General features: G+C 41.6%; 1 protein-coding gene across 5 annotated transcripts in view; it reads right to left on the bottom strand.

Annotated features, from left to right (window-relative positions):
* The window catches only part of LOC148899148 (proprotein convertase subtilisin/kexin type 5-like), a 99,910-nt gene that overhangs the window by 31,397 nt on the left and 41,453 nt on the right, over positions 1-27,060 (bottom strand). For all 5 annotated transcript variants that reach the window (XM_088994206.1, XM_088994205.1, XM_088994209.1 and 2 more), the window contains 11 exons: positions 19,873-19,976; positions 18,806-18,938; positions 14,420-14,608; positions 12,903-13,039; positions 12,389-12,526; positions 12,216-12,318; positions 10,211-10,404; positions 7,165-7,249; positions 2,485-2,588; positions 2,275-2,413; positions 1,699-1,814 (listed from right to left, as the gene is read on the bottom strand). In XM_088994206.1, the coding sequence (XP_088850332.1) occupies positions 1,699-1,814; positions 2,275-2,413; positions 2,485-2,588; positions 7,165-7,249; positions 10,211-10,404; positions 12,216-12,318; positions 12,389-12,526; positions 12,903-13,039; positions 14,420-14,608; positions 18,806-18,938; positions 19,873-19,976 (1,442 nt within the window). The remainder of the gene's footprint in view (positions 1-1,698; positions 1,815-2,274; positions 2,414-2,484; positions 2,589-7,164; positions 7,250-10,210; positions 10,405-12,215; positions 12,319-12,388; positions 12,527-12,902; positions 13,040-14,419; positions 14,609-18,805; positions 18,939-19,872; positions 19,977-27,060) is intronic.

Raw genomic sequence — 27,060 nt, 5'->3', positions numbered from 1 at the left:
GAACAAAAATACAGGGGTTGCATTTACGGTCTAAAAGAAACACCACACAGAGAGAAAGTGAAGCCATGCTTCCATCAAGCAGCACAGTGCAACAGACTTTGCCTTGGTTTGGTAACATTAACTTATTCACTGCCATTCACAAATTTAATCGAGAATTGAAAATATGACAGAGCGCCATTAGCGAATTTGTTCAGGGTTTTTTTTTTTCATGCTTGGTTGCCGAGCGTTGGCCATGGCCTCTGGCAATGTTTTTTCTTATCCACAGGGGGGCAGCATTCCCCTTTTCCCATGTCAGCGCTTTGTTACAGTTCCAGATGTTGTTAAAGCGCTATATAAACCAATATGTATGTACAGTATTGCATTGTATTTTGGACAGCCGCCCTTATTTCAAGCTTATATAACTCCGGACCCATGTAATTTAGGAATTAACTATTTTTCCTGATGAACGAGGAGAGTCTAAGGTTTCTTACCCTGCATTGAATGTTTATGCAGTTCTAAAACTCAATATTCTGTGAGTCCTGGAATTTGAGTGACAATGACACTGGAGTGGACACATTTTTGCATGTCTGGCAGTGAATGAGTTAACCTAGCATCGTTTCAACCGCTTTGGGAACCCAAAAGTGCCTTTTGAGAATGAAAACGAAAAGAAGAAAAACTGAACTACTTGGTAGAAGTGTGAAGCAAAAGTTAGAAGCAGAAGCAAATAGTTAAAGAATATTTCAGGGATGCGGAATAAGTCCACCTTGTTGAGACACTATCATAGAGTACCCCAGAAAGTGTTTGTCTTCATAAAATTAATAAAAACACAGTGTCAGTGATGGATGCGATGTTAGTGGCGTTGAGCACAAGCACGGTCAGAGATGCTAGACACACACAAAAAATGGCTGTTCACACTTGAAAAAAGTGTTTGGTATGTGGTTAGTGAGGACCCTCGGAACTACAACGATTTAGAATCAGAATCACAAAGCCTTCAATAGTCCAACAATTGGGATTTTTTTCTTTAGCCAGAGAGAAGATGAAACTCAGAAATTCAATAAAACTGAAATAGCAACTGTGATGGCAAGAATAGCACATTGTATTGTAAATGATTTAAATGATCACTTGTTTGAAACCATGTTGAAAGGCCCATTCTAAAATGAGCACAACTGCATTTACAAAGTAAATTTAAAACTCTGGAACTGTTAAAAATTCATAGCTTTGAATTAATAAATATGCACACAAATTAATGAATATGTTTGCATTTTCTAATGAAAAAGTAATGTAAATTGATTTTAACAAATAAATATATATATATATATATATATATATATATATATATATATATATATATATATATATATATATATATATATATATATATATATATATATATATATACACGCAGTGCTTTTGTGTGTGTGTCGAAGGGTGACTTTTTAAGATCATCTTTATAAATAGTTGACTCAACAAAGAAAAGGCAACTATTTCCTAACTATTTATAAATGAATCATTATAATTTGTGATGAAATATACTTTTGCTTTAAATTGTTTTAATGTGTTTGAATTATTTGAAATCTTCCTTGAACAGTCTTGGAGTTTCAAGGGTCCACTTTTGACCGTTAGAAGCATGCAGTTGCGTGAGTTTGTTAAACACCTTTTGGACGTGCAAGCAGAAGCTTTGCGTACAACGAGTGGGATAAGAAAAAGATGAAAACTCACCATCTTTGCAGATGGTGCTGACCACGCAGGCTCCCACCTCCAGATTGTAACCGCTGACACAGCTGCTGCAGTTCCTCTCACCGGGCCCCAAGCACTCATAGCAGCTATGGTCACACCTGACCAGGGCAAAAATGTACTCACTTAGGTACAACACAGTATCTTTCGACTGTGGATTATTCCCTCTCAGTCTAAATGACTTTAAAACTACTGAGGGAAATACAGTTGGACAATGTCACCGAGTAGATGTGGAACCACATGCGCCATTACAGGATTCCCAAATGCAAAATTAAGTGAGAAACGCCCACAAATCCGTAAACAAAGCTCAGTTTGTGGAAAATGGATGTCAAAGGTACCGATAATCATTTGGCAGTATTTCAAACTCCCTCCATTTTGCATCATGCCGGTCATTAGGGTCACAAATGCCTTGGAGCATATTGGAGCAAAATAAAGTAACTGTATTATCTATCATACTACAGAACACGTTGAACAAATGTTACAGCAGGTCTGCTTGATTATTTGAAATGAGACCAAAGCTAAGGCAGCAACATGGAGACTGTGGTGTTAAAAATAACTTACTTCTTACAGGACCTCTGCACTTGGCCTCCTTCGATTGTCTGCTCTGACAAGTAGTAGCCGTTGCTGCAAGTAGATACACAACGCCAGTCCTCCAGCAGGTAGCCGTCCGCGCACTTGGTGCATGCCTCGATACCCGTGCCTTCCAAATAATAAAATCACATAGTTTTTGGAACTTGGTGTTTCCTTGAGTTGCAAATCTTAACATCTTACCCGCGCAAGTGGCACAAGCGCGGTGGCAGGGCTCACAAGTTCTCCGATGGCCGTTGTAGTAGGAACCAGCGTCGCATGTCATCTGACATTTGTTACCTTGTAAACTGGACATAAAACACTCGTTCATATTTTAGCAAGCAGGTACCTACTGTATGAGGGTGGAGGCCTTTGGACAAAATGCATTTTAGGTAGCAGTAAATTAGATTACAATTTATGTTACCCGCCTGAGGACGGACCACTGCTGCAGAATGGACACTTTTGGAGATTAATATCGCAGCATGCAAGGCAAACCAAGATTGCAGCATTAAAGGCAAGACTAATGGACACTGTGGCAATATATTATTCTGAAATATTACCCTATTTTCCGAATAATAAGGCACGCACAATTGCCTTGATTTTCTTCAAAAGATGACCCTGCGCCTCATACACAGGTGCGCCTTATATGTGAAGTAATATTGAGCCACAATAATAATAATAATAATAATAATAATAATAATAATAAATTTCTAAGCGCCTTTCAAAACTCTCAAGGTCACTTTACAGTCACATGCGTTCACTCAACCCGGAAGTAACTCAAATAGATAGAAAGCTAGCCAGCTAGCTAACAGATAGCTAATAGAGACCCAGCTAGACAGCTAGCTAGCTAGCTAAATAGCTACATAGCTAGCTAGGTCTCGCAACTACTTTCAGCACCCATCGACTCCATTTCCCGCCCGTAGAAGTAGTGGGTAAACCCCAGCCTCTACTGTAGTGCCTTATAATGTGGTGTGCGTTATAATAGGAAAACTTTAGATATTATATTGGGAAAACCTTTTTCATTCATTCAGGGTGCGCCTTATAGTCCGTGCGTCATATATATGGAAAAAGTTTGAAAATACACCGTTCACTGGGGGTGCACTTTATACTCCGGAGCACCTTATATACCAGAAAATACAGTATTCTCAAACGTTTTCCATATATAACGCACACCAGACTAAAAGGCGAACCTTCTATAAATGAAAAGGGTTTTTCTAATATAATATATAAATAGTTAAAAGCCTTCCAAATATAAGGCCCACCACATTATAAGGCGTTACAGTAGTAGAGGCTAGGCTTATGCATGGCCCCTTATACAGGGGAAATGGAATCAGTGGCTGCTGAGAGTAGTTGCAAGAACTGTTATGGCTTAATATTACTTCACATATAAGGCGCATCTGCGTATAGGGCGCAAGTTCATACACCGGAAAATACTGTACTCAGCAAGTGCCTCATTATTTTTGGCCTTTATACTTTATACCTTATTTATACTAATAAAGATGGTGCTATGTCATCACCATCCATCCATCCATCCATCCATCTTCTGCCGCTTATCCGGGATCGGGTCGCGGGGGCAGCAGCTTCAGTAGGGAAGCCCAGACTTCCCTCTCCCCAGCCACTTTTTCCAGCTCGTCCTGGCGGATCCCGAGGCGTTCCCATGCCAGCTGGGAGACATAGTCTCTCCAGCGTGTTCTGGGTCGTCCCCGGGGTCTCCTGCCAGTGGGACATGCCCGGAACACCTCGCGAGGGAGACGTCCCGGGGGCATCCTAATCAGATGCCCGAGCCACCTCATCTGGCTCCTCTCGATGTGGAGGAGAAGCGGCTCGACTTTGAGCCCCTCCCGGATGACCGAGCTTCTCACCTTATCTCTAAGGGAGAGCCCGGACACCCGACGGAGAAAGCTCATTTCGGCCGCTTGCATCCGGGATCTCGTTCTTTCGGACACAACCCATAGCTCGTGACCATAGATGAGGGTTGGGACGTAGATCGACCGGTAGATTGAGAGCTTTGCTTTTTGGCTCAGCTCCTTCTTCACCACGACAGATCGGTACAAAGTCCGCATCACGGCAGACGCCGCACCGATCCGCCTGTCGACCTCTCGATCCCTTTCACCCTCACTCGTGAACAAGACACCCAGATACTTAAGCTCCTCCACTTGAGGCAAAATCTCCTCCCCGACCCGGAGAGGGCACTCCACCCTTTTCCGACTGAGAACCATTGTCTCAGATTTGGAGGTGCTGATTCTCATCCCAGCGGCTTCACATTCGGCTGCGAAACGCTCCAGCGAGAGTTGGAGAGCTCCACTTGAAGGCCCCAACAGTACAACATCATCTGCAAAAAGCAGAGATGCTATACTGAGGCTACCAAAACGGAAACCTTCAACGCTTCGGCTGCGCCTAGAAATTCTGTCCATAAAGGTTATGAACAGAATCGGTGACAAAGGGCAGCCTTGGCGAAGCCCAACCCTCACTGGAAACGATTCCGACTTACTGCCGGCAATGCGAACCAGACTCTGACATCGGTCATATAGGGACCGAACGGCCCGTATCAGCCGCTCCTGTATTCCATACTCCCAAAGTACCCTCCACAGAACTCCACGAGGGACACGGTCAAACGCTTTCTCCAAGTCTACAAAACACATGTAGAGTGGTTGGGCGAATTCCCATGCGCCCTCGAGGACCCTGCTAAGGGTGTAGAGCTGGTCCACTGTTCCGCGGCTGGGACGAAAACCACACTGTTCCTCCTCAATCTGAGGCTCGACTTTCCGACGGACCCGCCCCTCTAGGACCCCTGAATAGACCTTTCCGGGGAGGCTGAGGAGTGTGATCCCTCTGTAGTTGGAACACACCCTCCGGTCCCCCTTTTTAAAAAGGGGGACCACCACCCTGGTCTGCCAATCCAGAGGCACTCTCCCCGATGACCACGCAATGTTGCAGAGAGCCCCACAACATCCAGAGCCTTTAGGAACTCCGGTCGGATCTCATCCACCCCCGGGGCCTTGCCACCGAGGAGCTTTTTAACCACCTCGGTGACTTCAGTCACAAGGATCGGAGGGCCCACCTCGGAGTCCCCAGACACTGCTTCCTCCAAGGAAGGCGTGTTGGTGGAGTTGAGGAGGTCTTCGAAGTACTCTGCCCACCGGTTCACGACGTCTCGAGTCGAAGTCAGCAGCGCCCCACCCTCACTGTACACAGTGTTAGTGGTGCACTGCTTTCCCCTCCTGAGACGCCGGATGGTGGACCAGAATTTGTCATCACCGTGCTGATGTTTTATTGACGTTTTTTTAAAGGAAAGCAGGAGGTCACACTGACTTTGACTTGACTTTGACTCACAAACATTTGCATTGTACTGAAAAAACCAACAGGAGGTTGAAAATACCTTGGCAAACTGCTCGTGTGTCAGATGATGTTTAACTTTGCAGATGGACCGAATGTTCCGTTTCCCCACTTTGAAAAACACTACAAATGTATGGCGGTATAGGCCAGCTTTTTGATGAAAGTCTAGCCAATGATGCCTGGTGTGTGTTTGCGGTGAGGACTTCTTTCAGCACCGTGCTCAGCTGAAAAACAGCTGTTCTGCATTAGCTGGGAATTCCAAGAAATCATCTGGACCCCTCTTCACCCCGACTTTCCGACAGACAGTGTATGTGTGCGTGAATGTGTCTGGACTGAGGAAATGATGGCTCCTTAGGCCGTGTGGCTAACTTAAACGTCTTAAGAGATGAAAGCGTCTTCAAAAAAGCCGAGCAGAACACAAAATGGCTCATCTTGGTGTGTGGGTCCGGGCTTGAAGTGGCTTGCTGGGTCATAGAGTGAAAGACTGTCCACTTCATAGAGACGCCCCAACAGCTGCTGACAGTGTATTTTTCCAATTTTAAACAGCTTCCCGGGGCCTTAATAACATGGAAGCACCCAAAAAGGACTGAAAATGAATAATAATAATCAATTGAAACAGCGTTAATTTGTGTCAACTTCCGCAGAAATAATAGGAATACGTTTTTCTTTACAAATGTGTGAATAAAAGCACAGAGCGTCGATGTGTATGTGGAACTGTCACGGTTTGGATTTGAAGCGGATTTACGTGGGGCAGCAGATGTGAGACAATTTATTTCGTCAATGGATGCTTCATGTTTGCTTTCAACATTTAGCTTGTAGCAGACATGCACATTCCACCATGATGTCCCTGATCCACTTGTGAAAATGATGCTTTGATCCTCTTCATGCAACAAAGAGGGTGTAGAAAGTGTTTAAGATTGAATGACTGTGTCTTTTGTGTTGTGTCAGATTATTTGTTATTTAGTTTGTTGTTGTTGTTTTTACTTCAAGATGGAACCACGAAAGTGGCTGCCTTTACAGCAATTCCTGTATTGGTTGTTCTACTTCTGCCTTTCCTTTCCTCTTACTTTCATGACTTTGCTGTTGTGAAATGTAAATTAGTAGGTAAATACTATTTTAATTAAATAACATGGCTGGTGTTAGCTTTCTCTCTTGTAGAACCTGTTGTGGGCAGCAAAATCAAAGTGGATCAGTTGAAATATTAAATAAATTGTTTCCATGGTGTATAGAATTGAAAATGGCTAGACAAAGATTTTCTAACAATTAAGTTATGTTTTTATTTAAGTTTCATAAAACTTCCCATCAGAGGTGAGATTGGTGTTGTGGGCAATGCAAATTTTTCAGATTGCTTTGAATCCCCACGGTGGTGTCTGTCTGGACACTGGTGTCACAATGTAAAAATAGCGACGAGGTCAAGAAAAAAGTCGCGGAAATGATAAGTTGCGTGATTTTAAATCTTCGAATGCTTCAGAAAATGAAAAAAAAAATGTGAATGTTGAACTGTGAATATACGTTTGATTATTGTTGAGTTAAGTTTTTGGAGCTCACCTGGTTCCCTGTTTACATTCTGTGCAGAAATTGGAGGTGGTGCATTTCTTGCAGTTCTCCGGACATCTCCTGCAAATGTTGGAATCTGCAAGACACCAGACAAGAATGTCACATAGACACACACATACACAAATGCACTTGCACAGACACAGATAAATAATATTTCATCCGGGGAGTGAAGGAAGTAAGCAGAAAATGAGCAAAACAGCAGGAAGTGTCAGGATTTGGGGGGTGGAAAAGTGGAGAGGCGCAACAGCTGGGGAACCAAGACGACGATGACCCATACAACACATGGACACACACACTCACTCTCCTCTAAGACACATTCATAAAACATTAGAACTGCTCTGCTATCCCAACAGCAGGGCAAGAATATTAAAAGTCCGACCAAACTTTTCAAGTTATAAAATATAAATCTAGTAATGTGGCCGTCCGCCATCTTGTTAAAATGTTATAATAATGAAATGAGTGTTGCAAATACCTCTAAAATCCTCCATAACAAATGAAGCCATAAAAACACAATTGATGACTTAAACCCATGGTTTATCTACTCCCACACTGTTCTTCTCACGAATAATGGTCACTTTGCGAAAGTTATTTTACAGCAAGCAATGCTGTTTTAAACATCGTGGTAATTTTAAGAGGTCCCAGTGGATTGTCCGTTCTTATGAGTTTATCTAAAAATTAAAGATTAGTGGCTATTTTGTGAGAGTATCAGAGAATTGCTTCCCTGGGGGACAAGATACAACGACGGGATCAATTTCAGCAATGTGCGACAGTACATTCCTTGAAACATATGAACAGTTGCTAGTTCATTTGTCAAAAAAATCACAAAGTTTCAAAACTAGCCGCTTCTATTTTGTGGGCTAGCAAACACATTCCATTGCTATGTCCTCAGATAAACCAAAACGTAGTTTACAGGACCTTAAAGGACAACCGACGTCTCCAGACAAGTTGTGTCCATAATTTGTAAAATGGCTTCAAATGACTTCTACTGAGTGTATTTTACAAAGATTCCACCGCATATAGCTATATTTTACGTTTTAAGACTCGCGCTGAATATTCAGGAAGTCTTGGTTTTGAGTTGGTGAAGAGTCCATACGTGACGTCACTAAAGGACCGCCCTTTACTGTAAAAAAGACGCATTGTAGCAGTCCTTCCATCACATCAATGTATTTTGCTGTACTTGTTTGGTCTGGGGACCGTATTGCACCCAAAAGCCGCCAGAAGAGGGCGTCCAAGCTCCATATAAGGAATTTATCAGCCTGTGGAAACGGAGGTGGCCAAAGGAGGTCGCCATATTGTGCCTCTTTTTCGTTGAGACATCTCCCCTCAATGTTGCCTCATAATGGCACGGAATAAATTTTTTAATCGATTGCAAACATGTATGCTTTCCTCTTCAGAACTATTTGAATCATATTCATAACTGGATGTGTAACAAGAAAGCATATTCTCCGAATCTGAAGCCATTGTTTTGATTTGCAGCAATGCAAGACGTCTTGGCGTGACGTCACGAATTAGGGGCGGGACTTTCTGAAAATGCCCAATTCGCAGCTCAATTTTTTGCAGATTTTGGAGACTTTCAGTCATTTTTATTGGTGTTTTGCATTTGAATAAAAATATCATACTGCGTGTTTTGGGTATTTTAGATGCTAATAAACATTTTTCTGATGTCAGTAAAGAAACAAAAAAGTGACGTTGGTTGTCCTTCAAGGCTTATTTAGTAGAAAATTATGTTTTATGGGGACCTGGGAATGGATTATTCTCATTTTTAATGGCTTCTTATGGGAAATAAATGTTTGGCAGATGATCTTTTCGCGTTACACACTTTCTGGGAACCATTTAAGTTTGTAAACTGAGGTATCACTGTAGCACAAAAAAATGTCTGGCCACATCCATTGACCATACCACATTTGAAAAAACCCAATGTTTAAGAAGAGGGTACTGACACGTGTATATGTGGCAGGTGGATTTTCAGAGAAAGTGAGGCTGTGTCTATATTCGCAGGCTGTTATCTGAAATTGAACCACCCCACCTCCCACCCCGTATTACGATTTGGCATCAACCATGTAATCCGATAAACACAAAACTTGGTAAGTGTTCATGACGAACTGCACAACAAGCAATAAATAACCAATTCTGTGAAGTGCATGAAACTTTGATAATTTGCCTTGAAACACGGACCTTACCCCTCCACCCTGCCCAACTCTTTTATTCCCCCACACCCACCCAGACTAGTCAGTAACAAATGTTCAGGTATCACTTTTTACAACTAAAATGTATGTTTTTTCTTTTTTTTAACGGCACAAATTTCAACAGCCCTCCTCAAGAAAGGCCCCATCCAACACTGTGGGCCATTAGGATTCCTTTCAGGTTGTTGTCAGCCTGAAGCAAATGGAGTCATTTACCGCAAACACAGTGCGGGGTGAAAAAGAGGGAAAGTATCTACAACATCTTTGGCCCGAGGAAATGTTATGATTGAACTTGGACACAAAGGCAACGTATCTGCTGCCAGGATGCTGGATCGGCAGCAGACCAATAAATCGAGCGAATTATTACATGATCCTTTTTTGGTCTCGTTCCATTTTTATCGCAGTTCATCAATCTCGTTTCGGGTCAATTCAGGATAAAGTAGCGTGTATATACACGACAAGTTTGAAAGACATGCTCATTTTACAATTTAAAACCAATCTGTCAACAAACATGAGAAACCCAAGCTGAGTCTCTGAACATTTGGCTCATTCCAACCCCCCCGCCACCCAAATAAAATGAAACATTGTCTCGTTCACATTGCAAACTAAATTCTACCCACATCTTAAATTGTGATGAATGTTGTTAATGCGTATGAAAATCCAATTGACATCATTGTAATATAAAGAGCAACACATCTTGCGATAGACTGCGGGATGTACACAAATACATATACAGATACATAATGCCGATTAAACTGAAAAGTGGAAGCGAGTTGAGTGTAGCATGAAGTGAGGTCATGTATGATAAGTTCTGCTTCATACGGGTGTGTTTTGCTTTTTCCATGGCCCCTTACCGTGGTCGAGGTAAAAAGCATCGCCACAGTTAGCCACACAGGTATGGGAGCCTTCATTGAGGTGGAATCCGTGCCTGCACGTGGTACACTGGTCACTGCGGCTGCCCATGCAGGTTTCACACAACGATGAGCACTTCTTGCAGCGCTTCTTATCATCGCGAAAGAAGCCACTTGGGCACTCGGACACGCACATCCTGAAAAAAAAGTCATATTTGAAAGTGTTTTTCTTTCCTAGAAATAGTAGCTATCTCACAGTCGAGGGTGTTGGTCTGTGTTCATGCACTGCATACGGTAGTGCTTCTCAAATATTTTATGCTGAAAAAAACACATTGATCTTTCTGTAATCTTCAACCTGCGCACCGAGACTTGACATTAATGAGAGTCTGATGATTTTATTTTATTTTTTTGTTGATTTTGAGCAATTTCAGATCTAACATTTTAACAGCGTGTTAATTGAGTGATTTTAAATATTTTGTTAATGCAGAATTTTTTTTATATATATTTGAAATGTTTCATCAGGGAATTGGTTAACATACGACTTTCTGAAAAATTAATTCTTTAATAACATCGTAACTCCTAAAATTTCCTGCAAAGGGACCACCGCTGATCTAGAACAATTATTGCTAGTAATGAGGACTTTTTCATTCAGGAGAGAAAAAAATGGTGAGTCATTGCACTCACTGACACTGGCTCACTGACTCGCTCACTGACTCGCTCACCGACTCACTGACTGACTCACTGGCTAACTCACTGACTGACTCACTGACTGACTCACTACTCACTCACTACTCACTCACTGACTCATTTACTCATTGACTCTGACTCTCTGACTCACAAAACACCCACACCACTAATGAGGGCTCATCAAGCACCCCCTGCGGTGGTGCAGAAGGGCACCGCCCCTCCAGGGCAGGCTGACGGCAGGGCGACATGCCATGCGCCCTCATTCTGGCTCTTCTACCTTTTATGAGCGCAGAGCCCAGCTGACACAATGGCAATTAGCTCACACGTTCATCCAGAAGGGATGCTAAAGTTGCACACGATGATGAACAAAATGAGGTTAACGAAGAAGCTTTTACTCTGCTACCATTTATTTTTTTATGCTTTCAATACAGTAAAATAGGACAGTAGCCAATACAAAATCTAAACAATAAAGGGGAATGTAAAAGAATTATTTTACTTAATATATTGTGGGTGCAGCTCAGTGAGTGGTATCACAAGCTGATATTGAGTTGGCCGGTTTGTCTATGTTGTGGCCGACAGCTGCTGCTTGTGAGTGTTGTCATTTTGTATTGGGTGTTTGGCTGTGTTTCCCTTGTAATGAATAGTTAAAAGGGTCAGAAGCAACTGTGCCTTTCCTTGCCAAAATGCAAGTACATCACACAATATTTCTACACGGCTGTCATCGAATCCATATTGTGTTCTTCCATCACCGTTTGGTTCGGGGCCGCCACAAAAATGGACAAAATCCGACTTCAACGGACAGTTAGGACGGCGGAAAAAATCATTGGCACCGCCCTACCCACTCTCGAGGACTTGCACACTGCAAGAATCCAAACTAGGGTGCGGAAAATCCTACTGGACCCTCCGCACCCTGCCCACCACCTTTTCCAGCTACTCCCCTCAGGCAGGCGCTACCGATCCATGCGCACCAAAACCAGCAGACATTTAAACAGCTTCTTCCCCCAAGCCATTAACTCTTTAACCATCTAACTCTTTCAACAGTAGCCCAAATGGAACTGTATAGTGCCACTTCGCAATTTTTTGATGATGATACTCGTGCAGTGTGTTCTACCGGAAACAAATTCCTTGTGTGTTCCACATACTTGGCAATAAAGATGCTTCTGATTCTGATATAATTTCTTATATTTACCCATATTTTGTCCTATGTTTGTGTATTTGCTGCAGGATGACAATATACAGCAGTATCCCATTTTGTGTTGCTGTGTTTTTTCCATCTGTGCAAGACAAACATTTCCTGTAATCTTAATGTGAGCATTCAGACCTGGTGTTGTTCTTGAACTTGAGGAAGTAATGCAGACAGTTGATACAATGATGTGGGCCAGGTCCTTCGCAACCATGCTCATTGCATTCGGAATCACAAGGACCTGCCAAGAAACACACACAATCAATTACAATCCAATGCAATGTGATCAAGATTCAAACCGACCGACCGACCGTTGTACTCTTCTGTGAACTCTTCATCAGTGGGCGCCACGGCATCAGTCGATCTGGGCTCAACAGACATGCTGCGTAAGGACGAGTATGGGTGTACCGAGGTCCCGTACAGCACCAGTGACCACTCCTTCAGCTTGCCTATGAACACAACACCACCTTCAATGCCAGGATGCTTTGGCATGTATCAGATTGTTAGCTCTTAACATTCACAAGCGGTAGCAATTTATTGTGAACCCATTTCAATTCTGTGTAACTAGTGACAAACGAATTTCACAATACAGTATCAACATAGTGATGTATAGGCTTATTGTGTCAACTTTTAAATATAAGAACTTACAGCCTTCATTAACAAAGTTGACAAAACACAGAACAATAACAAAATTCAATGTACTTCTGGCATGTAATAAAGTTTGAAAAGGCTCTAGAAATTTCAAAATGTGAGCCACACATGCACACACATTAATAATGTACAGTAAAATATTCACTTGTGTCTTCTATAGCAGTGTTTCCATACCAGGCACTTTTTGGCTGCGTAGCTGAGAAGGGGAATCATAAATCTCCAGCACCCAGTCACCCGCTGCCTTCTCCCCCCAGCAGTGGGTGGTCATGAACTCCCAGTTCTTAAACCCCTCCATGGAGTGATCAAACAACCTACGTGTCGAGTACATCCAAAGACACAAAAGCAGTAAATTATATCAGATGAGGTAAGGATTCAAGCACTTTGTGTCCTAGCACATCTCTTCCAACACATTTGTTATTTTGCATGAGAACAGCTACTCTCTGAAGTTCTATTTATGCATTTTTAGACATCCACATTTATAGCTTCCTTGATCTTCAAATGTTGCTATGGTACTTTTTTCCAAAATGACTTTATTCTGTTTTATCCAGCCATTATCTGAACTGCTTCTCCTTACACGAGGGTCGCATGCGTACTGGCTAAACACAGCTGTCTTTGGGCAGCAGGCAGGGTGCACCCAGAAATAGTTGCCAGTCAATCGCACGGCATTTAGACAAAAAAATCTTTTGCTCTCAAAAGCACACCAAAGGATAATTTAGAATGTTCCATTAACTCACTATGCTTGCTTTTCAAATGTGTTCTTTTGACTTCAAGATGGTGCCGCGAGAGTGGCTGCCTTTCCAACAGCTCCTGTAGTTTGTTTTTCTATTTCCTTCTTTCCTTTCCACTTACTTTCATAATTTTGCTGCCGTGAAATGTAAATTTCTCCATTGCGAGACAAATAAAGGTACATGTATATCCAAGCCAATCCAAACCGGAGTAAATCACACACGCGTATGGACAGAGCATGCAAACTCCACATGGGAAGGGTGGAGCCCTGATTCGAACCCACGAACTCGGCACTGTGAGGCAGATACTGATCACTTGTCAACCGTGCACCCCTTTTGTGGATTAACTTGGATTTTCTCTACTTGGGGAAAAAACGCATTTTAGATTGTAATCATGTTCATCTTAACTGCCAGATGTGCAAAAATGTGTCCACTCCAGTTGCAGGGTTTTTGTCATTTTCACTCAAATTGCAGGACCCACAGAATATTGAGTTTTAGGACTACATAAATATATTCAATGCAGCGTAAGAAAACTTAGACTATTTTCTTTCATCAGGAAAAAAGAGTTAATTCCTAAATTATATGGGTCTGGAGTTATCTGATCTTGAAATGGGGGCTGCTGTACAAAAGGTAAATGCTGCCCCCTTGTGGGAGAGAAAAACATTGCCAGAGGTCTGACCAGCATTTGATCGGCACCCGCACGCAAGAAAAAACAAAACCCGAACAAATTCAGGAATGTCGCTCCACGTCATGCATTTCAATTCCCGAATAAATTCAGGAATGGCAGTGAATGAGTTAAAATATAAAAAATCCTATTGTTTGCATGGAATTATTTTTACATTTTAACACAAAATGTGAAAAGGATTTGGTAGATTTTTTTTTTTATTTAAATGATTGTTATTTGTATTTTAATTACCGGTAATACACAAATAATGTTCATAACTTCCACAGCACATCCTTTTCTACCTGTTGGACAGCAACTGAGATTTGGTCCCCGATGGTGAGGTGAGGTTGATTGACAGGTCTCCCCGGCGTGGGTGAGTGATGGTGATGCGCACCACCACGTGCTCCAGGTAAATCACATGGTGGTTAGGGTTGTCCGTGCAACCCGTCGCCTTGTACACTGAACGCACCACATGCTCTGGGCGGATTGTCCTGCAGCACAAGGATCATTTGTTTGTTAAATTAGATTAGATAACTATTTTTGCCTCGTTTTTCTATTTGTAGAGACTGTTATTTTTATTCTTTTGAATGTGTCTTGAAACTGAGAACGCATCGTAATAGCAAAGTGTGATGTTGGGCAGGCGTGCGGTTCCATCGCACGTCAAACAAGTTCACCAGCATCAGATGCGAAGCAGTCACGAAAGAGGCCGTGAAACCGGCGTCTGTTTGGCGGGCATCCACGCGCTCATGGAGGGCTGTGATAATCAAGACCATCTTTCTCAGTGTTATAGTAACAGCTGAGCCAATTTTGCATAGCTTCATAGAAAAGCCGCTGAGTTACACTTGCTGGAAAACACTTGGTGTGTGTCAAGCCGGCTGGAAAAAACACAAACTGATACTCTAATTTGCTTTATTGCAGCCCATTTTCCCCCGACCCCATGAAAGCTGCGGCTCTTTTTGAGGACTTAAAGCCAATGCAGATGGTTGCCATTGGGGAGGAAATTGCTTAGGGTGATTCCAAGCTGCGAATTTAACTAAGTATTCTGACCAAGTGTTTCTTTGAAATCAGAACAAAAAAAGGGGTGAACCTGCTGTTTTGCTTATCACATACATACCATGTTACAATACCAGATGTTCTTATAATTGCCGGACTAAATGACTTTAACGTGTGTACTAGTAGTCCTTGTGTGCCGGAATCACAGCCTCCAGACTTCCTGCTTCCTTCAACACTCCAGTGACAATAGAACTTGAAAGTTTGTCTTAAACAGATGCCCAACATTTTTTGGTATTATTTGAATAATTACAACTATTATAGACTGGTTGTAGCATCAATCGGACAAAATCTTTTGGACAACACTGTTGGGGCAATTCGCAATACGTTAATAATGGCAGAGGTCGCCGGTTCGCGTCCCGGTCCGGCCTCCCTGTGTGGAGCTTGCATGTTCGCCCCGGGCCCGCGTGCGTTTTCTCCGGGTCCTCCGGTTTCCTCCCGCATTAAAAAAAAATGCATCGCAGGCAGATTGGCCATTCCAAATTGTCCCTAGGTGTGGATGTGAGAGTGACTGTTGTATGTCTTTGTGTGCCCTGCGATTGGCTGGCAACCAATTCAGGGTGTCCCCCGCCTCGTGCCCGAAGACAGCTGAGATAGGCTCCAGCACCCCCCGTGACCCCAATGAGGAATAAGAGGTACGGAAAATGGATGGATGGAAATTAAACAGGTTATGATGACATTTCATGTCAAATAAAAGTGGAGTTCACAACAAAGTAAACTATTATGAAGAAAAAGAAAGTAACCAACATACAACACTGTGAAGTTAACATTACCAAACTGAAGTTGTATATTTAAAGTTTACTTTTTAAAATGTGACCTTCCTCTCTAATTCTACCTCAAAGGACAACCGACACCTGCGGACAAGTTGCGTCCATAATTTGTAAAATCACTTCAAATGACTTCTACTGAGTGCATTTTACAAAGATTCCACCACATATTGCTATATTTCATGTTTTAAGACTTGCGCTGAATATTAATGAAGTCTTGTTTTCGAGTTGATGACGATGCCCCTCGGAACGCCCATGACTGAGACAGCGACACACAATGCATTTTGGGTACTTTTTTTCATCTGAAAACACCGTGTTGATCAAGAAATTCGAAGATAAACTACATAAATAACGCGATGGTGAATCGTGTGGCAGCCAATTGCGGTAATACACATAAAGGTGTAAGTTTACACAAATTCCCAGCGGACATATCAGCCCATTTCATGTACTGGACGAAACGCAGCTTGTGTGCTATCTTGTGCATTTTCTGGCCGCTACATCGGAGTCCAGATATTCACCGGTTTCATTGCTTGGAGACGGCTCAAATTGATACGGAAGGACTTCTTTAATTGATTGCAAACATTTATGCTTTCCTCTTCAGAACTATTTGAATCATATTCATAACTGGATGAGTAACAAGAAAGCATCTTCTCCGAATCTGAACTCTCTGAAGCCATTGTTTTGATTCTGGAGCAAGGCAGTGTGTGGCCCATAGTGACGTCACGAACAAGGGGGCGGTTTTGAGACACTTTAAGTCATTTTTATTGTTTTTTTGCATTTGACTAAAAATATCAGCCTGCGTGTTTTGGGCATTTTAGATGCTATAAAACGTTTTTCTGATGTCAGTTAGAAAACAAAAAAGTAAAAATATGGTACATACATATTTATTTTCCTCCCTCTGTGAAAATTGACTATTTTTTAATCATTTTGGGTTAAAGTGCAGAGTTAGGTTTGATTGCCGCTGTACATCGCATGAAAATGGAGTCCTTGGAAAAATGTCACCACTGATTAAGGTCCATTTGAAGAATCCCTGCCTTACAAACTGGAGAGGTTGATGCGTTTGTTCAACAATTAAAGGACAACCGACGTCTCCGGACAAGTTGTGTCCATAATTTGTAAAATGGCTTCAAATGACTTCTACTGAGCGTATTTTACAAAGATTCCACCACATATAGCTATATTTTACGTTTTAAGACTTGCGCTGAATATTCAGGAAGTCTTGTTTTTGAGTTGGTGACGAGCCCGTACGTGACGTCACTACAGGACCGCCCTTGACCGTAAAAAAGACGCATTGTAGCGGTCCTTCCATCATGTCAATGTATTTTGCTGTACTTGTTTGGTCTGGGGACCTCGTGTTGCACCCAAAAGCCGCCAGAAGGCCAGAAGTGGGCGTCCAAGCGCTATATCAGGAATTTATCAGCCTGTGGAAACGGAGGTGGCAAACATGTACGCTTTCCTCTTCAGAACTATTTGAATCATATTCATAACTGGATGTGTAACAAGAAAGCATATTCTCCGAATCTGAAGCCATTGTTTTGATTCACTAGCAATGCAAGACGTCTTGGCGTGATGTCACGAACTGGGGGCGGGACTTTCTGAAAATGCCCAATACGCAGCTCAATTTTTTGCAGATTTTGGACCCTTTAAGTCATTTTTATTGGTGTTTTTTTATATTATTATTGATGTATTTTAGATGCTATAAAACGTTTTTCTGATGTCAGTTAAAAAACAAAAAAGTGACGTCGGTTGTCCTTTAAGTCAAATTCAACCATATCACACAGTCAGCGGGCACAACTACATAATCCTAATATGGGTAGATTTGTGCATCAGAGCAGACCAGACAGGACAGTGGAGATGATGATGATGATGATGATGATGATGATGATGATGATGATGATGATGATGATGATGATGATGATGATGATGATGATGATTGGGGGAGTTGTATCGCAGTCGGTGGGTGCTGCCCAGTGAGCCCCTCACAATTGAACGTTTGGCTTAAATTGGGCCTTGCACCAAACAGTGCTTTGGCTTCCAGCTGCATCAAGAATAAGCTTTGAAGCCCTGGTTTGGAGTGTGTGTGTTTGCGTGTACATGTGTGTGTTTAGTAAAAGTCTTATGTGAGAACCACCCTGCCAGAACTAATGCTTGGCCCCTATCAATGTACAAGCTTGCACAAGCACATTCTCAAGCACATGGGGGCTGGTGTATATATTAAAAAAAAACAACCAATGGGGGTGGGAGTGGTGAATAAATCCTTCCCTCAATTTTCTAATCCGCTTATCCTCACGAGGGTCACTTGCTATCCCAGTGTTGTCCGGGGAGGTAGTAGGGGGCACGCTGAACTTGTTGCCAGCCAATTGCAGGGCACACATAGACAAAATACCATTCAAACTCATTTTCACACCTAGAGACAATTTAAAGTGTTCAATTAATCTGCCATGCATTTTGTTGGAATGTGGGAGGAAGCCAGAATACTTGAGAAAACCCATGCAGGCACAGGAGAACATGCACATTCCACACACACTCACTGTGAGGTGGATGTGGAAACCAATCCACCTCCATGCCTCCCAGAAAGAAAATAAATGGGATCAATTACAGCGGAAGCAACATTTTTGACATTTTTGTTTGACAGAATGTGGGATGGGAAATTATCAGGTGACTTGCAAAACCGGCAAGTTTGGGCACGCCTAGGTCAAGGTACACCGGAACTGCAAACTTCCACTTTTAATTGTCTAGTTTGAGGGATTGGTTGATGATTGTCTTTGAATAAGTGTACCAAACAGACAAATAAATAAATACAAATAAAAATAAACAGGCAAATCCATTCATGTGCTCACTATATAGTTTTGGCCATGCTTGATCGTGTACCTGATTTGACGGTCGGCGCTCTCCACGCAGACGTGTTGAGGCGGAACATGCTGGGAGGGTAGCTGCTTCCATCGCTCTGCCTCCTTCACCATGGCCTCTGCGTCCATCAGGCCAAAGCCATACAGGTGGCTAACTGTGGACCAGACATACAAAAACATACAATTATTATTTTATTGTTATAAAACCGTATGTCCTTCGAGCCACAGGGAAGGCAAGCATTAATAATTATATGTTGGTTGTTAATAATTTTTTTGCCCAACAGTGTTTGTTAATTGCATTTACCCATCTTGTTATTCATTCATTTGCAATTCCTCTTAGATTTAATTTTGCATTACAGGTATATATTATGTACGATCACTATGTATTGTGAATCACTTTCCTGCAATATAATATTGGTAAGTGTAATTCAAAACCAAGCTCATTTAATGTATCAATTAAATGCAGTTTGCTGCAGATGACAAATGACACGATAAAATGTTATCTTATGTCTTTGCGCTATATATTGTCATATCGCCCAGTTCTCCCATACGGTGCGCTCTCTCTCCGAACAGAACTTGAAACATAGTTGCGTCTGTCTCCGTTTCATTAATCTTAGTTCAAAGCAGACAAACAATGGATAAGGAACAGCACAGCTATTATATTTGACATAACCTCAAATGGCAATTCAGATCCAACCGGAGAGGGTCCAGCTGTTATTTACATCATCTCGATGGGATTTGCTCGGGACTAAAAGTATTTGTATTTAAACCTTTGGCCATTGGAAAAGCTTCAAAAACAAGTCAAGTCATAGCATGACTTCGCCACTGTCTGGAGACCAATTTTGTTCAGAGATGAGACTATGGTCCAGTGCAACAAAGTGGAGAATGTGGAGAATAATGAAGAACCATGACTAACAAGAAACCAAAATGGCACATCCAAGTCCCTACTTTTGCTGATGTCGAACGAGAATAGAGCGCTGGCATTAATTCCCCACATTTAAAAGACTGTTTCATATATAAAATGATTTATAAGGGCAGCTGCAACAAATTGGACGTTGCAGTGTAGAGTATAATATACAGTGTAAATACCATTATAACCAGCTGCATTGGTCTTCCAGTCAGGAGCGCTAAGATGTCCAGCTCGAGATGTCTTCACAATGATGTGCTGAACATCTCTCCATGTCAGAAGAGGACTAGAAAAAGGGAAACACAAACAAACATGAATTTACTTGTAAAAAATAGGATGGGGCAATCGCATGTCAGGTACAACTTTATTGTCGCCATCCACACGCGATTCAAACTTGGTAATTCACCTGCAACCTGTTCACAGACTTGGTACTGCTGTTTCTCCTTAACTCCAATATGGATTGAGTTTTACAGATGTCAGATGTGGTGAATGATTGCCATTTCAAAAAAATGCTAATATGCACATCCTGATTCTATTAGGTCTTAGTATCAAAATGCTTTTGATCCACAATACTCTCTTTTTCAACTTCAGCATAAATTCAGTTTTATAGGTGGTAGGAAAGCAAACCTCACAAAGCACTGAAGGGAACGATAAGAAGGGAAAAGGGAGGTTAAAATTAAAACAATGCAACCGCCAAATAGAGGGGAAAATTACAGGAAGGCTTGGCTGGAGCTTGTTGAGGCTCATTCATCTGTGCAGCCCCCACCCACCTGCCGGCCTCTCTGTTCTCACGTGAGTTCCATTACATGACGGGCAACCATGTGTCACAACTCCTTCCATGAGCCTAACGCTACATTAAATAGTGGGGGAGAACCAGCAAGTGGGTCACCGTGTTTCCTGGGATTCCCGCTCCTATCCGCATGTCATCCAGATACTTTCACACCATCCGAGAGAGCTCGTCAGCCAAGAATTGTTTTTCATGAGGTTGCAGTGTTATTGCATGCAGTTACGTGCAGTCAGTGGAGGCCGGTGAGGCTGTGCCTCACCTGTCATCATGGAAATATCAAATGACAAAATAAATTAAACACTTGTATTTATGTAGTGATTTGTACTTTAACGGTCTTTTCCATTTAACTTCACCATTTTTTTTTTTCAAAATCGCTGAATTTTCACATTTACCGTTCAAATACTAAGTGGAGACGAGCAGTGAGGTAGCAGCCGGCTGAGCCTCGCCATGGATTGCGCAATCACTATGCTAACTGTGCTGCTTGCTCTGCAGTGAGACCACATTGCTGTCCCTCTGCATATCGCTATTAAAATGTTCAAAAGCTTTTAGTATATGAACTAAATTTGTACAGTTTAGCTGGTGTATATAATGTACAGTCACTGTACATTATAAACACTGTACTACATGTTTATTTTTTTTTTAATCAAAACTGTGTGCCGAGGTGAGGCACACAGTTCTCCTGCCTCATGACAGGGGGCGCTGATTAGAGATTCTTCTTGCGACTTTTCATGTTGCTTGGCCTTATTTTCAGAATGGTGGATTTCACATCTAAATTGAAAGAATTTTTTAAACCGAACTTTCAATCGAAGCAGGAGATAATAATTAAAGGAAGACCAACGCCAGACTGTATAGCTCACAAACGGTGAGGGATGAATGTAAATCTCCTGGACAGCTTCTCAGCTTTTTGGCCAAGAAGGATCTCAATGAAACCATTCCTGAAGCGACAAGGTTGCTCCAGCTCGTGCTCACTGTTCCAGCTACTACAGCATCAGTGGAGCGGTCATTCTCAGCACAAAAGACAGAAAACATACAGTCGGAACAGAACTGATCAAGGACGACTTTCATCACTGGCAGTGATCTCCATTGAGACAGAGAGACTTGGACTTCATTTATAAGTAAAGGTAACACAATAATAACGTTTTTTTAATTCTTTTTTTCTATGCTACAGTTTGTATACAGTATATTGTGATGTCACGAGAGGCTGCGTCCTGGAGGGCAAATACATCCCCCTAAGATGGCTCCACCCAGAGAGAGTCTTGGCCCCACCTGGTGGAAGGCAGCAATTAAACCCACACACCTGCAGCTGATCAGGGCTTGATTGGAAAGCAGGGCTCTTAAGGCAGAGAGCCTCTGAGTGTGCAGCTTGGGGAAAGACAAGCTCGATTGCTGTGCTCTGTGGAGAAGTTGATTGCTGCGTGGAACTCATTGCCAGTTGGGACCACACGACTGGACACTGGATTTGAACCTAGCTAAGGTGGCTAGGCTACATGACGAGGACGTCAAGAGGGGTGAGGCCTAGAGACTCTTGTAAAGAACTCCGTCTTCAGTTTTACCTCAGAAGAGACCTTATTTGGATTTAAGTATCAGAAGAGACTTTATTTTGACAAGTATTGGAAGAGACACTATTCAAACCTTTGTTGCTTGTGAATTCCCCCTGGAACCCTTGATTAAAACCTTTTTCTTTGCATCCAAACCTGTCGTCCATTGCACTTCTTGTCCCGTCAAATGGTGAATAAGCTACTCTGTGGAGTTCATATGTTTGTAAATCTGATTGTGATGACGTCAGCGCCTCACCAGCCATCAACCTCACAGCACGTCACTGATTGCATGATGGTCGAGACAAAAGGGCTGGCACCTGAGGACAGCGCGCTCAATAATACAGCACTTGGACAGAATTAGGCCCCCCCCCAAAAAAAAAAATGTTAAAAAACAAAACATTTAAATAGAGAGAGATCAGTGTCTAAATATAACCAGTCCTGTGTTCGAAAAAAGCGTTAGCTGAGAGTGCAACAATTGGTATAAAATAAAATTAAAAAAAACATTTTGCTACCCAAGTGTTTATTTTGCACTCATCTTGTTTTCTGCCAGTTGTGTTTTTCGCATTTTTTTGGTAAATATTATTTACTAGACTCACTTTTGTAATCAGAAAAAAGAGTTAATTCCTAAATTATATTGATTACTGTAACTCACTTCTCTTCGGTGTCAATCAGAAATTTCTCCATAAACTCCAACTAGTCCAAAATTCTTCAGCACGGATCATCACTAAAACCCCCTCTTTTCACCACATCACTCCTATCCTCCAGCAGTAGCTCCTCTGGCTCCCTGTTAAACTTCGTATTGATTTCAAGATACTTCTGTTTACATTTAAAGCCATCCATAACCCTCAGATGCTCTTGAGTTAATAGCTCTTGTTCCATGCCTCTGTCTTATTTGCTTGTCATTTATTTCAAATCGAGGTTTTGTCAATCTTGGATGCTCTTTTAGTCAAAGCAGATTTTAAAGAATTTACTTTGCGTATGTTCGCTTTGGAATCCACCATCAGCATTATTATGTACTGTACCCTGACAAATGAGGGCTTCATATCGTCAGATATAGGCAGAGAGGGCTATTGTCGCTGATGCATTGTCAGCTGTTGATTGAATGAAACAACCAAATAAAAGATAACAAAACCTGCAAAGTGCTTATGTAGGCCACAATTAATGCAAACGAATTCTATCTTCTGATGTCACCCAGTTAGCCATGCCCCTTAAAGGACAACCGACGCCCCAAGTTGTGTCCATAATTTGTCAAATCATTTCAAATGACTTCTACTGAGCGTATTTTACAAAGATCCCACCGCATATAGCTATACTTTACGTTTTAAGACTCACACTGAATATTCAGGATGTCTTGTTTTTGAGTTGGTGACGATACCTACCGTTACATCACTGACCAAGAAAGCGACACACAATGCATTTTGGGTACTTTGTTTGGTCTGAAAACTTCGTGTTGATCCGTGTTGATGGCGAAATTAGAAGGAAAACATAAATAACGCGTTGGTGAATCGTGTGTTGCACAGAGACGACTATTTGATACTAGCTGACACAAATTCCCAGCAGATAAATCAGCCCATTTCCAACGGAGCTCGGGCGCCATCTTGTGCATTTTTTGGGACGCTACATTGCTGTCATTGAAGGCTCGAATTGATATAGGAGGACTCCTTTAATCAATTGCAAAAATTTATGCTTTCCGCTTCAGAACTATTTGAATCATATTCATAATTGGATGAGTAACAAGAAAGCATCTTCTCTGAATCTGAAGCCATTGTTTTGATTCTCGAGCAAGGCAACATGTCTTGGCACGACGTCACGAACAAGGGGGCGGGAACTTCTGAAACTGAAACTTTGTGAGGTCAATTTGAAGTAGTTTTGGGACATTTTAAGTCATTTTTATTGGTGTTTTTCATTTGACTGAAAATATCAGCCTGAGTGTTTTGAGTATTTTAGATGCTATAAAACGTTTTTCTGATGTCAGTTAGGAAACAAAAAAATGGTGTCGGTTGTCCTTTAAAAGGTAGAAATCCGGGATCAGACAGTGGAGAAGCAGACCAACTGACTCTTAGAACCAAACACAGAAAATTACAATATATACCCTATAGAATTACTGTATGGGCTTTGTCATGGAACAGATAAAAATAGTGCTGGATACTCCTTTTAAATACGTATTCTAAATATAATTTGAACAGAAATATATGCCATGAAAGCCAAACGAATTTGAGTGTAAAAGATCAATATTAATGGAATGGTGGGGGCAGAGTAGTTGGCAAAGAGTAATGATGGCCCCATAAATGTTTTATGGTCATTAATTAGGAGTGGAATGGCATCGTTATCTAGGTCACAACAGCCTTCCTCTCATAAACAACCCAATAGTAATTAACAAAGCAAGCCGACTAAACTACTGGCAGCAGCAGCTGCAGCAAATAGGAAGGTTTTAATGGAGCTTCCTTTGAGCTATGGTAGCGGGTAATTAAGTGAAGAAAAAATATGATTAACTGAGACACAGGGAAAGAAATATTCTCAATATTTGTGTGAAGCAGATTAGCAACAAATAATCTGTTCTGGGTCAAACTGTTGTAAAATGACATTTCGGCATAGGGTAGGGATGGAAAGGCAGCTCTCTCGCGGCGCCATCTTGAATTGAAAAGACCAAAAAGACTAAATAACAAATAATATGACAACACATAGACATATACAGTCATTCAATCTTAAGCACTTTCTGCACCCTCTTTGTTGCATGAAGCAGTTCTATATGAAAGAGGAAAGGATCAAAGTGTCCTTTTCACCAGTGAATCAGGGATGTCATGGTGGATGTGCACGGCTTCTTCTTTTCCTTTTGGCTTTTCCCTTCAAGGGGTCGCCACAGGGACGTCATGGTGGATGTGCACGTCTACTACTAATTAAATTAAATTCATTCATTCATTAAAAATATTCAAATTAAAAGTGAAAGACTTCTCGTCTCACAAACCTATTTATTTGGTATGCACACAGATTTGTGTGTACATGCACATTCTGGAAAATAGTCACGCCAGCCATAACTGGCTTTGCATGAGAGTAACATACAAGGCATGCATAAACCATATCTCAAAAAATTAATGGATATGTCATGCAGGTCTGGCGACTGTCTCGAATTATCTTCCAGACTGTTGTTGTGGCCAGTATATACTAATATTCCGCTCATAAACTATTGCCACCAATACCAACAAACCATTTACAATTACGAATTAAGGATTCTTAAAAAATAATTCAGGGATTTACCTTGACATTAGGGAGGGAACAATATCTGTGATACCGTGATGTTAAAATTGTCACGATATTGTTAACAGCATGTCGCGATTTTAAAAGCACCTTACAATTTTGCTGATGTAGATTGCAAATTTCCCCAATGTTATATTAAAGGTTTTGTTAATCTTATTCTTATTATCTTTGAAATAGGCAAGGTTATTATCCACTTCTGCAGTTTCAGCACCCTCTGGTGGTTAGTGTATTTGTGCATTTTGCTTTGAATTATGCGTGTTTTGGCCATTGGTTGAAAATCCACACTAATCGTCAGATGAAAGGGAATTAACACATTTAAATTCCTCCATAAATTGACTTGCCACCAATACCTCAAGTGCGATTACGTGAGACGAACAAAGCATTGTGAACTACATAGACCATGATACTTTGCGCTGCTCAGCCAATAGGATCATTTGGAAATAAAGTGACTTAGTCATTGTTCTCCTATTCAAAAACGCAACTTTGTGCTTTTGTTTTTGCATCATGAGTTTATACAAAGTTGCGCCGCTGTTTTGCTGAAGGAAGGTTTGATGTCTTTGGATATATGTGTCTACCATTAGAGTATAAATGGATGCTTTGTGAGGTCATTGTGACCTTGACATCAGCTCATCTTTATGCCCAATGCCTTTTCCGTTTCACCTAAACTTTGAAAAGCTCTTTCACGCTACACGGAAAACCGCACAAAAGCTGGCTCACTGCACTGGCATTGCTTCATTAGTTACTCTCTGATATTATCAGAGAATCTGTCTGAAGCAATTGATGCTTCCTTGCCCGCATGTGCATGCCAGTTTATCCAAGTGGATATGAAGAAAAGAAGAAAAAAGATAAGGGGAGGAAAAGAAAGGCAGGCAAGCAGAGCGTCCGAGTGTCAATAATCTTGTTGAGGAAACAGGCTTAGAGTATGTGCCGGGCCCGCTCTACTGAGAAAGCCAGAATATTTTCTACTGCTGGAGATTTAAAGTGGATTATCCGGGTTAAACTAAATGACCTCAGCTAATTGTGCAGCTAGGCACGTGACAACTGGCACAAGTTGAAAACGCCGATGACCGGCTTCATCAAATCATAATTTGTGAAAACCCCCCATTCAAGGACATAAATCAGAACAAGAAAAAGGTTCAAATGTGAGTGTGGAAGCAAGTGAGATTCTCCAATCAGGATATTATTGTAACGATGAGAAGAATGAAAATTGCTTTAGCAAGTCAGGGACTTGCTCATGAGACATTAACTAATTCACTGCCATTTCCGAATGTATGCTGGAATTGAAAATATGACGTAGAGCGCCATTCCCAAATTTGTTAAAGTGCTGGCCGTGGCCTCTGGCAATGTTTTTTTTTTCTTTTCCATAAGGTATTTCCCTTTTTTCTATATTAGCACTTTGTTCCCGCTTCAGATGTTGTTAAAGCACTATATAAACCAATATGCATGGATTGCATTGAATTTTGGACAGCTGCCCTCATTTGAAGCTCATATAACTCCAGACCCATAAAATTTAGGAATTAACTCTTTTTTTCTGATGAAAGAAAAGAGTCCAAGATTTCTTACGCTGCATTGAATGTTTGTGTAGTCTTGAAACTCAATATTCTGTGGGTCCTGGAATTCAAGTGACAATGAAAAAAAACCTTGGCACTGGAGGGGACACATTTTTGCACGTCTGGCAGTGAATGAGTTAATGTAACTTTACGCTAACAAACAACTGCAAAACGTGGTATTTATTTTGAATGACAGTATTGGCAGTTTGTCATGGAAAATTGATATTTCCTTCAGGAGGA

The sequence above is a fragment of the Hippocampus bargibanti genome, linkage group LG04, assembly GCF_051943395.1.
Source record: "Hippocampus bargibanti isolate YZ-2025 linkage group LG04, ASM5194339v1, whole genome shotgun sequence".
NCBI lineage: Eukaryota > Metazoa > Chordata > Actinopteri > Syngnathiformes > Syngnathidae > Hippocampus > Hippocampus bargibanti.
Note: the sequence above shows the minus strand (reverse complement) of the source record. Positions and strands in the feature narration are given on the sequence as shown.